Consider the following 12,649-nt stretch of genomic DNA (forward strand, 5'->3'; position numbering starts at 1 on the left):
TATCTATTACGAGAAATTTGGGATATTAGGGAAAGAGCCCATTTTATGAGAGTAAAAAGAATTTGAACAATTTGATTACGTTCCTTTTCTCCGTGACTTAAAGTGGAAAGAAACATCAAAGAACAGAAAATTTTCTTTGTGATGCTCTTTTGTGACTGTGTCTTGTACCCTTGAAACTTTCACTATCCCTATCAGATATAGAAGTGCAATATAGGCCTACTAACATGTCGTCTATTGGCTAGTAGCAAAATGGCTTATTAAGTAAAAGCCCATGATAATGCTGGACAAAGTACATATTCAGTGGAGGACAGACTAGGATGATGGGTGGAGAGGTGCTTCTCTAGTCCAGTCTCTGGGTCGGGCCAATGCAATGGAGGAACTAACTGAGTGATATTCCTGGAATCACTGATGCTGTTTTGGAAATTCCAGTAAGCCAAAAGACCCCACATGAGCCCCATCACCATAAAAGCTGAAGTGGAACGGCCATCATGAGGTGATGCCAAACCCCAGCCAGGACTAGGACGGATTTGGATTGTGTGGCCAGACCTCTGTACACTGCTGCTGGCTAGCTACACAGGTTTGCCCCAGTCATTTCATTAACCACACGGTTTTTAGAATCCACTCAATGTTATTTTTATTTCTGATAGCGACTTTATTGAGATATAATTCTGTCTCAATAATAATTCACGTATCACACTCATTTAAAGTGTAGACTTCAGTGGTTTTTAGTATGTTCACAGGATTGTGCAACAAACAATTTTAGAACATTTTTGTCACCCCCAACAGAAAACCATATATGCTTTAGCAGTTACCCCTCTTTTCTCTTACCCACCCCCCTCAAAAGTCCTAGGCAACCACTTATCTACTTTCTTTCTCAATAGATTTGCCTGTTCTCGGCATTTCATATAAATGGAATCCTACAATGTGTGATCTTTTGTGACTGGCTTCTCTCACTTGAAAACCTCAGTGGCGTAGTGGTTAAGAGCTACATCTGCTAATCAAAAGGTCAGCAGTTTGAATCCGTCAGGTGCTCCTTGGAAACTCTATGGGGGCAGTTCTACTCTGTCTATGGGGTCTCTATGAGTTGGAATCGATTTGATGGCAGTGGGTTTTTTTTTTTTTTTTTGGCCTTTCACTTAGCATAATGTCTCCAAGGTTTATCCATGTGGTAGCACATCTTAGTACTTCATTCCATTTTTTTTGCAGATATACACTGGTGCAAATATACACAACAAAATATGTCCCAATTCAATAGTTTCTACATGCACAATTCAATGATTACACTCTTCATGTTGCCAACCCTTATCCCTGCCTTTTTCCTAATATTCCACCACCATTAACATAAACTCAGTGCTCATCAAGCAATAACTCCTGCTTTCCCCCTCTCTCCTATCCCTTGTAACCACTAATAAGCTTTGGTTTCTATATATTTGCTTATTTCATTAAATGAGATCATTCCGTATTTGTCCTTTTATGACTAATTTATTTCACTCAGCATAATGTTTTCATGGTTCATCCATGTTGTGGCATGTATATCAGGACTTTATCCTCTTTGTGGCTGAGTAATATTCCATTGTAGGTATGTACCACATTTTGCTTATCCATTCATCCATTGATGGGCATTTAGGTTGTTTCTACCTTTGGCTATTGTGACAAGTGCTGCAGCAGACATTGGTGTACAGGTTTCTGTTTGCATTCCTGTTTTCCCTTCTTTTGGGTGTATGCCTGGGGTTGGGATTACTGGGTCATATGGTAGTTCCATATTCAACCTTTAGAGAAACTGCCAAACTGTTTTCCTCAGTGGCTGCACCGCGTTACATTCTTACCAGCAATGAATAGGGCTTTTGATTTCTCTACATCCTCTCCAACACCTCTTGGTTTTTGGTTTTTTTTATCATTGCAATTCTAATGGGGGTGAGATGATATCTCATTGTGGTTGTGATTTGCATCCCCCTAATGGCTAATGGCTAATGGTGTCATGGATTAATTTATGTCCCCCCGAAAATGTGTATATCAACTTGGTTAGGCCATGATTCCCAGTATTCTGGGTTGTCCTCCATGTTGTGATTATAATTTTATGTTAAAGAGGATTAGGGTAGGATTGTAACACCCTTACCAGGTCACATCCCGGATCCAACTTAAAGGGATTTTCTCTGGGGTGTGGCCTCTCAAGAGATAAAAGGAAAGGGAAGGTAGCAGAGAGGGGAGAACTAACACCACCAAGAAAGAAGCACTGGGAGCAGAGCACATCCTTTAGACCTGGGATTCTTACGCAGAAAAGCTCCTAGTCCAGGGAAAGGTTAATGAGAAAGACCTTCCTCTAGAGCCAACAGAGAGAGAAAGCCTTCCCTTGGAGCTGACACCCTGAATTTGGGCTTCTAGCCTACTAGACTGTGAAAAAATTAATTTCTCTTTGTTAAAGCCATCCGCTTGTAGTATTTCTGTTATAGCAGCACTAGATGACTAAGACAAATGGTAACCCTGGTGATGTATTGGTTAAGAGCTATGGCTGTTAACCAAAAGGTCAGTAGTTCAAATCTACCAGGTGCTCCTTGGAAACCCTATGAAGCAGTTCTACTCTGTCCTCATAGGGATGCTATGAGTCGGAATTGACTCGACGGCAGTGGGGTTTGTTTGTTTTTAAATGGCTAATGGGAGCCCTGGTAGCATGGTGGTTAAGAGCTCAGCTGCTAACCAAAAGGTTGGCAGTTCAGATCCACCAGCTGCTCCTTGGAAACACTATGAGGCAATTCTACTCTATCTTATAGGGTTGCTATGAGTTAGAATCAATTGACTCAACAGCAATGGGTTTGGTTTGGTTGGAATGGCTAATGAGGAGCCCTGGTGGCACAGTGGTTAAGAGCTCCACTGCTAACCAAAAGGTTGGCAGTTCAAATCCACCAGCCGCTCCTTGGAAACCCTATGGGGCAGTTCCACTCTGTCCTATAAGGTCACTGAGTCAGAATTGACTCAATGGCAATGGGTTTGGTTCGACTTTTTGGTAATGGCTAATGACATTGAGCATCTTTTCATGTGCTTATTGGCCATTTGAATATCCTCTTTGGTGAACTGTCTGTTAAGTCCTTTGCACATTTTTTTGATTGATTTTTGTTGTTGTTGTTTTCTCCTCAATAATAAAACAGAAAACCAAACCCATTGCTGTCAAGTTGATTCCAACTCATAGCGACCCTAAAGGACAGAGCAGAACTTCCCCATAGGGTTTCCGAGGCTGTAAATCTTTACAGAAGCAGACTGCCACATCTTTCTCCCATGAAGCTGCTGGTGGGTTCAAACTGATGACCTTTTGGTTAGCAGCTGAGTGCTTAACCACTGCACCACCAGGGCTCCCTGACTCAATAATAGGAGTTTTTAAAATACATCTGGGATATTAGCCCCTTATCAGATAAATGGTTACTGAAAATTTTCTCCCAGTTTGTAGATTGTCTCTTCACTTTGTTGATAAAGTCCTTTGATGAACACAAATATTTCATTTTTATGAGATCCCATTTATCTGTTTTGACCTTTGCTGCTCATGCTTTTGTTGTCGTTTCATTCCTTTTTATTGCCAAATAATAATATATTGTTTGGACATACTATATTTTATTTATCCATTCACCAGTAATGGACGTTGGAGTTGTTTCCACTTTTTGGCTATTCTGAAAAATGCTGCTATGTACAAGTTTCTGGGTGGATACATGTTTTCAGTCCTCTCAGGTGTATACCTATGAGTAGAACTACTGGGTTATATGATAGCTCTATGTTTACCCTTTTGGGAAACTGACAGACTTATTTTCCAAAGTGACTGCACTATTTTACATTCCTACCAACTGTGTATGAGGGTTCAAATTTCTCCACTCAGTAATATTTTAATAGGTTTCTGCTTTTGGTTTGGAGACCTCATTTGGTAAATGCCCATAGGGTCAGAGCTCAAAACATCAGCTAGCACAGTGCTTAGCTCTGATAATGATGATGATGATGATGATAGCTAACATGTATTGAGGCCTTCCTATGTGCTGGGTGCTGTTGTGAGTATATAATTTAGTTATCATAGCATTTGTCTGGGAGAGCTAGTGCCATTAGAATTTTAAAGATGGAGAAACTGAGGCTTGGAGGGATTAACTGATATAGCACACAGATGATACAGCTGGTAGATGGCAGAGCCAGGACTTCAACCTAGGTCCTTCTGACTTCGATGCCCATATTTTTGAAAACCATGCCATTCGGATAAGCTCAGTATCATGTACATTTGACATGGTGGACATGCTGGATGAAGTATCAAATCACCAAGATGATACTACGTTATTTTCCGTCTCAATCAACCAAAAGTGTCTTGCACCGGCCCCTGCCGCCCTGGCCCTTTGTAATCATCCAGTATCCCTCCCGAGTCCTTGGCATTCCCAGCAGAGCCGAGGCATTGAGCCAGGATGAGAAGCCAGGGCTGGACAAGAGCCACTTGATAATTCCACGCAGGTGGTTACTTCAACCAGCTATTGAACCTGAAGCATTATCACCCTAAACTAATGCAAACAGACGGGCTCTGGGCACTGCTGTGGCAGGGACAGTTTTGTCCTTTAGGATTACAGAGTTGTATCACTCACACATTTTTAGAAATGGAATTCATTCTCTTTTGAATTATAAAACAATATGTGCTCAGTATAAATGATTGGAAAATGCAGAAAATTAAAAAGAAAAAGATTTTCCCAAAATCTCAACTCCTGGAAACAACCACTGTTAATATTTTGGTGTATATACTCATAGTTTTTTTTCTCCCATGCATTAAAAACATGATTGATTTTTTTCTGATTAAAAAGTAATACATTATAAAATACAGATAAAACATTCTATACTATCTCAACATTCATTGATAGTCACTATTAACATTTTTGTATATATCATTTAAGTGTTATTGTTTTTTCCTGGATATGTATATATAACCAAACCAAACCCACTGCCATCGAGTTGATTCTGACTCATAGGACAGAATAGAACTGCTCCATAGGGCTTCCAAGGAGCAGCTGGTAGATTCAAACTGCCAACCTTTTGGTTAGCAGCAGACTTCTTAACCACTGTGCCACCAGGGCTCCTTCTATCATTATCATTCTGTGAAATATGTGATATAATTGAGATCACAGTGTACATTTGATCTTAGCCAAAAGATCAAGAACAGTAGCCCACACTATATATTATCATTTGTATCCTAATTTCCCCCTTAGGTTTTGATTAATATTGTTTCTCCCATGACATTCAAACTCCTTGTAAACATCATTTTAAATAAGTGTGCCATCATGTATTGCTTGGCATGTTCTTGATTTATTGAATCATTTCTCTTTTGTAGGATATCAGACTTTTTGTAGTTTTTCCACATTTTATATAAATTGTAAAAAACATTTTGTGTGAAGTATTTTGTAACATTTCAAATATTTCTTAGGGTTCATTCCCAGGCTCCAAAAAGCCTAGCTATTTTTTTCTTAATTATAAAATATTTCAACATAAAGAAGTGACTAACTTCCCTGAACTCACCAGCCATCTTTTATTTTAAGGATTATACACCCTTCTATTTTTTTTTTTTTTATTTAGTTGGCTTAATTTTCTTTTTTATTGATGTATAACTTCTATGCAGTAAAGGGCATATATCTTAAGGGTCCACCTCAATGTGTTTGTAGGTGAGGTTGGTCTTTTTTCACTATACCATTTTAAGCTAGCTTTGATATCAAGGTTATAGTATCTCATAAAATGAACTCTGAAACAATTTTTAGAAGATAAGAATTATCTGTTATTTGGTAAAACTCACCTGTAAAACCGTCTGGGCTGTTGCCTTTGTGGAACTGAGGAAGGAAATACATTTCTATATTAACAACTCAATTTCTGTAATAGCTATTGATTTGTTTTTTTTATTTATTAAATACATTTTGATAGTTTATATTTTTAAGACAAGTATTCATTTCAAAGTAAAAAAATCTTACTGTATTTGTGTTATGACTCCCTTTTCATTCTTAATATTATGTCTCTTGAGTCGAATGCTTAATTCATTTATTCTTAGTCTTATTTTTTTTAGCACACACACCTAAAGCTATAGATTTACTTACATCAGAACTTACAAGTTTTGAAATGTGGCTTAAACAAGTTTTCATATGCGGCAATATCATTGTTATCCAGGTCTAAATTTTTGTTGTTGTTATTTCCTTTTCTCCCATGAGCTATTTGGAAGACCATTTAAAAAAATATTAATTTTACTTATTTCATTGTTGTTGAGAATGCACACAGCAAAGCATACACCAATTCAAAGTTTCTACATATACAATTCAATTATATGGATTACATTTTAGAAGTCCTTTATTGATAATAAATGTTTAAGTCTCTTGCTAACAGGTGCTAAATCATTTTCTTTGAAATCTGTGCTGTTTTACACTTCCAGAAGACATGTGAATCCCAGGATTGCCCCAGATGATGTCTCGAAAACAAACAAGCAAATAACCCATGTCCTGTAGAGTCTGTTTGTATGATACAAACTGCCATAACTGCAGTCTAGGGAGTCACTATAACAAAGAGGCTAGTATCTGGGGTCTGGATTCAAGTCCTGACCAGACCACTTAGTAAGTGTAGGCTTTGGGCAAATAATCTTTCTGCACCTCAGCTTCCTCTTCTGTGAAACAAGGCTAATAAAAAAAGTATCTGTTTCATACAGTTGTTGGGAAGTGTTTAGCACCTAGCTGTCATATAATAAATACTACTACTTTTTCAACAATCTAATTGGTGCTGATTTTACCAAATATTTTTCTTTATACTTTCCATGTTGCCATGAGTAACATAAAACTCTGGGTTTCTGGAAGGTAGAGATCCATGTTCCCAACAGCTGTGTTGTACCTCCACCCCAAACACATACAAAGTCGACACAGGCATCCACAGACAAGACTGTCTAATTTCACATTCACAGTTGCAAAGAATAGACATCCTCACGAAAACACACTCAGCCAAGCACAGAACCCACAGATTCAGGTCCACACTCGTGCTTCTGCACACTCCCCACAAAGATGGATCCATCGCTCACAGATAGACGCGCTCACGAATCCCACTCACGGCTTAGGAGCCCGCTGGCAGATCACAAGCCACCTGCAGTGCCAGCCCCTTGCAAATCATCCAACAGCATAAACCCCTATCCATCAGCTCCAGTATGGGCAGGGGGCTTGTTCTTACTCCCTTTTGGTTGATTTTGTTTTAGCCGTTGTTGTTCTACTTCTTAGAGTTATTATCTGTGCCTCTTTCTCCCTACCCAGCCCCCCAAGCCTTTTCCAATCTTCCATTGCGCATGTGCCCTGCATCCCTCCCCCTGGGTACCAGTCGGCGCTCCCCGGCCCTGCCGGCGGAAGAGATGGAGCAGCGTCACGAGCTCCCGGCCCCTTAAAGCGCTGCTGGCTGGAGCCGCCTCCCTCCCTGCATCCCGCGGCGGGGATGGAGTAAAGGGAGATCCGTCGACCTGCCCGCGGGAATCAGCGATGGAGTTAAAGCAATCCTTGTCCACCCATCTAGAAGCTGAGAAGCCTCTGAGGCGCTATGGGGCTGTGGAGGAGACAGCGTGGAAAGCAGAGGGACTGGAGAGAAGTGAGTACTCGGGCGGGGGGTCAGTTGGGGTGCCGTGCGCCGAGCCGGTGGTCGCCAGAGCGCGGGGAACGCAGGGAGTGGAGCAAAGGCAGCGCCCCCGCGGCGGCGCTTTTTGCGCTGGAGGATGCGCAGCGATGCGCCGCAAAGCGCTCTCCCCGGGAACAAAAGGGGGACACTCCGGGCTGAGCTACACCGGGAGGCTCGGGAAATCACAAGGCACGCTAAGCCGGGAGCCTGGGCTGGACTCTGGATCCGCTAGCTCGCAACTGGTCTAGGAAAGTAGAGTCTTTCCCGCAGGCCAGGGAGGAGGGTCCTTTCGCAATCCTGATGCGCTAGGGTGCTTGAGCTGTAAGACCATCCTTTGAAAGCGCCCACAGCCCTGGAAAGGGGGGAGTGTCCGCTGGGTTTCCGCTGTGCTTTCCACCGGCGCGAGGTTCAGGGCACGCCTGAAATTTCCAGCTTTCTTTCCTCCCTTCTCCTGGGTCCGGAGGAGGTGGGGAAAACGGTAGTGGAAGGTTAACATTGTGCACACTCTTCTCCTTTGTCCGCTGACTCAATTCAAGTCTTTGGTTTGGGTACAATCCTGGAATGCATTTCCGAAACAAGTCGGCTATATTTGCTGATCCTCTCTCTGTTTTTTTTTTTTTTTTTTTTTTTTGGTGCCAACAACATTTCCAAATAAACGAAGGATTTTCGTTTTTAATTAGTAGAGTGCAACAGTTGAAACTCCTGCCCTCAAAGTGCAGAGGCAGCCAGAGGGGCACTAGGGTCATGAGCCCTTTCTGCAAACCCACGGGGCTTCCCAGTGCCTCGGCCCTTGCATTTCGCGCCCTAGAACACTGCCTCCCCACAGGCTGGGAAAGGCCCTCTTGCCCTTCTCAAGGAGCCTGCAGCTTCCGGCCTTGGCTCTAGGTAACTGCTCAGCGCTCTTACCCACGCCAACCTCAGAGCTGTGCTGGGCCAAAGTATTGTGAATCTGCTTTTTTCCTGTCGTTGATAGAAAATTGCGTTGTGCATGAGTGTGTTCTTTCTCTATACCTAAAATTAAAAATTGAGAACATCTTCCTAGAATGGCTCAGCTGTATTCTGCTTCTGATGCGTTCAAGTTCAAATCACAATCGAAGGTCTTAGTGCTTCACTTGATGCATGCCATAGGACTCTCCACCTCCCGCCTTGTCTTGTCTTCTACTTTTAGACCTGTGTCTTCTTCCCTATTTCATCCTTACAACACCGTTTGGCTTTGGTGCTCTGGTCCGTCATCAAGGCTGAGGAGTTCTGTTTCCTTTTATTGATTGATAGATTACCATATGTTAAAGTCCCTCAGTGGCTCAAATGGTTAAGCCCTTGACTACTAGCTGAAAGGTTGGTGGTTCAAACCCTCCCAGAGGCACTTTGAAAGACAGGCCTGGTGATTTGCTTCTGAAATGCTACAGCCTTGAAAACCCTATGGAGCAGTTCTGCTCTGCACACATGGCAACAACTATCTATCTGCGCTAAGAAATGTATCATCTCACTTAATTCCTGTAACAACCTCCTGAGATGAGTTTTATGACTCCCCTTGCACAAATGAAAATGTTGGGGATTGTGAGGTGATAGGATTATTAAGTGGCAGAGTCAGGACTTGAACCCAGAGCCCCTGCTCTTAGTCATGAAGGTTTATTGCCTTCATGTTTTTCACTAACCTTCCTGAGTCTGTGGAGAGAATCCCTATTGGCCCCTGTGGTCACAGTGGCTTTAGGACTTGGAAGAATGTCAGGGTCTATGCAGAGTAGAAGGAGCCCTGGTGGCACAGTGGTTAAGAACTTGGCTACTAACCCAAAGGTCTGCAGTTTGAACCCACCAGGCACTCCTTGGAAACCCTATGGGGCAGTTCTACTCTGTCCTGTAGGGTTGCTGTAAATTGGAATCGACTCAATGGCAGTGGGTTTTGGGGTTTATGCAGAGTAGAAGCTGCGTTTGAATAAGCCCTGAATTTGAATCCCCGCTCTGTCCCTTGCTGCCTATATGACTTTAGGCACATTTCTAAGCCTCTTTCTGCCTCAAAGGAGTCCTGGTGGTGCAGTGGTTAAGCACTCAGCTGCTAACCAATAGGTTGATGGCTTGGACCCACCAGCTGCTCTGCAGAAGAAAGATGTGGCAGTCTGTTTCTGTAAAGATTTACAGCCTTGGAAACCCTATGGGGCAGTTCTACTCTGTCCCATAGGGTTGCTATGAGTCCGAATCAATGTGATGGCATTAGGTTTGGTTTTTTGGTTTTTTTTTTCATACCTCTGTTTTCTGAAAGTAGAAACAGTGATAGTGTCTACCTTATAGCTTCATTGCAAATATTAAATAAGGGGATGTAGTTGGAGCTCAAGAAGCTGCTTCCGTTATTTTATTACTACATCTATAGAAGGAACCTGCTTTTATGCTTTGCAAAAATTACGAACAGCAACACCCTGGACCAAAACGCTAGTGGTGGTGAGTTCCCTAGTTTAGCTTTTTCTTTTCTCACCATTTTATTGGCGGCATTTTCAAACATACAGAAAAATTGCAGTAATCACCCATTTATAGCATTTTGCCTCCTTGAAATTTTTATGCTTCTAAGTCCCAGGCTGCAAACTGCTCAAAGTCTAGCAGAAAGGTTTTCTCATTCTCTCTGTTCCAAGCTGTCAAAAAATCTCACTCTTGCTCTGTATTTAAATGTAGGAATGCAGTTACTGATCTGCTTTTGCATAGATCCCCAAATGTGTGTGTGTGTTTAATTTTCTACCTATTCAGCCTTGAATTCTTCTTAAAGTATTGATCCAGGGTCCAAATATGAATCTTGAATCTGGGTTGGTTACCTTTAGCAGTTTTTAATCTCTATACTCTTGTCTAGAGCTTGGCATTTTTCTGACAAAGTGGCTTTTTTTGAACTCCCTCTCAACTCTCAGGGCATCTATTCCATAATGTCTGGCGCCTCCATTTATTTATTAATGAAGTGTGAAAATTAGTACTATTGATTCTGTGGCTTAACAGATGCCAAGTCAGTGTTATTATGCATGATAGCTGGAGACGGGAGTTGTTGTTAGGTGCTGTAGAGGTAGTTCCGACTCTTAGTGACCCTACGTACAACTGTACAAAACACCACTGAGTCCTGCACCATCCTCGCAATCGTTGCCATGTTCGGGCCCATTGCTGCAGCCACTGTGTCAATCCATCCCGCTGAGGGTCTTTCTCTTTTCCCTTGTTTCTGTTTCTTTGCAAATTCCTGATAACAACTGTGTGCCCACTGCCTTCCGCATGGGAAAGTGAGGGTGAAGGGCCTTTGACTCCTTGAAGACCGTCCAGTGTTCTTTTGTATGAGAAAGGTCCTGCGCAAATTGCTCACACCACCTTTGGCAGCATTTTTCTGCTAACAGTGTTTTTTTTTTTTTTTCCTTTACTCAGTTGGAAAATGTATAATGACATTTCAGTGTGGTTAGATATAAAAAATATTGCTTTCAACCAACTGTTAATAATTGAGGGAGACACAAAGGCAAGGTGCCTTGTGGAAAAGCCCAGAGCTTTTTAAAAAAACAGAGTTGTCTGTTGTTGTGACCATTTATTGGTAGACATTGAATGGCCTTTAAAGGATGGTCAAGATTTTGGATGTGGGGAGCTGGGGCTGAGTGCACTGGCAAAAACATAAAGGTGGAAATCAGTGTGCTGCGAGCAGGAGGCTAGAACAAGGTGGAAAGCTCAAATAGCAATCTTTATAAACCCAGGAGAGATGACTATTATTTAAAAGTCCAAGGATGTGTACTGACTAGCAAGCGGATCATTAAATCAGCCAGTGTTTCAGGTTTAATAAATAGCACAGAGACTGAGATGATGTGAATTACTGGCAGCCTATGTAATGGCTTCTTGGGCGGAGTTTTGTGTTACTTTCATCTGTATGATTAAATATGCTAATTTTATTATTTCAATTGGATTTTGTTTTAGCTTTATTTCTTTTTTTTTTTGTTACAGAACTACGTGTACTTTATTTAAAAAATTTCAAATTTACAAGAAATATAAAAATAAAACTGAAAAATAACCATGATCAGCTCCCTCATCCTCATTTATTCATTCAACAAACATATTGAGTGCCTTATAGGTAGGTGCCAGGCAGTGTTCTAGAGGCTGTGCCTACAGGTGAGCAATACAGACAAGGTCCCTGCTCTCACGGAGCTTCTGTTCAGGGGAAAGCGGGAGTGAGGGTATCAGACGATACACAGGCAAACCAGGTAGTTCAGGTAATGGCAGTTCTCCTAGGGAATTATCAGGGGAGGGATATATTCCCAGCCAGTCATTAGGAAATGCTTCTCTAAGGTGACATTTTGCTGTGTCAATAGCAGAAATTCAGGTAGTGAATGCAAAGGCCCTTGGTGTGTGTTAGAGGAAGAGACAGGAGACCAGGGTGACTGCACCCCAGTGAGCCATGGAGGGTGGAGATGAATCCGAGTAACCAGACTAGGCAGGGTCTTGTGGGCTATGGCTTTTAAAAAAAAGTCTGGGGGACTTCAACAACTGTAAGAGTTTCTCAGCCAGTTTGATCTATTTATCTTCATTTGAATGTCTTCTAGAATATGTACAAAGTAAGAAATAAACTGTATCGTCCATGCTAATGTATAATAAGAACTTCTATAATGGTACATATGCCTTTGATGTCTTCCCTCCCCCCAGATGATCAGCTGTGTGTTTGATGAGTGCACATTAAATCAATCTGTAATCATTTTGAAGTTTTTGGTTATAAATCTGATAGGAATTGTTTCATAAACATGGAAAGCAGTATTAAAATTTGAGCAAAAAAAAAAAAAAAACTCTGGATCTTATTCCCATTGCTGACGAAGCTGCTGAAGAATTTTAACCTGGGGATCTGGTTTTTGTTTTTAAAAGGTCATGTTGGCTACTAAACCAAAACCAAACCAGTTGCCGTAGAGTTGATTCTGACTCATGGTGACTCCACGTGTGTCAGAGTGGAAATGTGTTTCATAGGGTTCTCAAGGCTGTGATCTTTTGGAAGCAAATCATCAGACTTTCTCTAGGGTGCGTCTGGGTAGGTTTG

General features: G+C 41.7%; 1 protein-coding gene across 1 annotated transcript in view; it reads left to right on the forward strand.

Moving 5' to 3' along the window:
• Nucleotides 1-7,380: 7,380 nt before the first annotated feature.
• BMERB1 (bMERB domain containing 1) overlaps nucleotides 7,381-12,649 on the forward strand; it is a 150,795-nt gene continuing 145,526 nt past the window's right edge. The window contains exon 1 of the mRNA XM_049903299.1: nucleotides 7,381-7,599. Within this exon, the coding sequence (XP_049759256.1) occupies nucleotides 7,494-7,599 (106 nt within the window). The 5' untranslated portion in view covers nucleotides 7,381-7,493. The remainder of the gene's footprint in view (nucleotides 7,600-12,649) is intronic.

The sequence above is a fragment of the Elephas maximus genome, chromosome 12 (genome assembly GCF_024166365.1).
Source record: "Elephas maximus indicus isolate mEleMax1 chromosome 12, mEleMax1 primary haplotype, whole genome shotgun sequence".
NCBI classification, from domain to species: Eukaryota; Metazoa; Chordata; class Mammalia; order Proboscidea; family Elephantidae; genus Elephas; species Elephas maximus.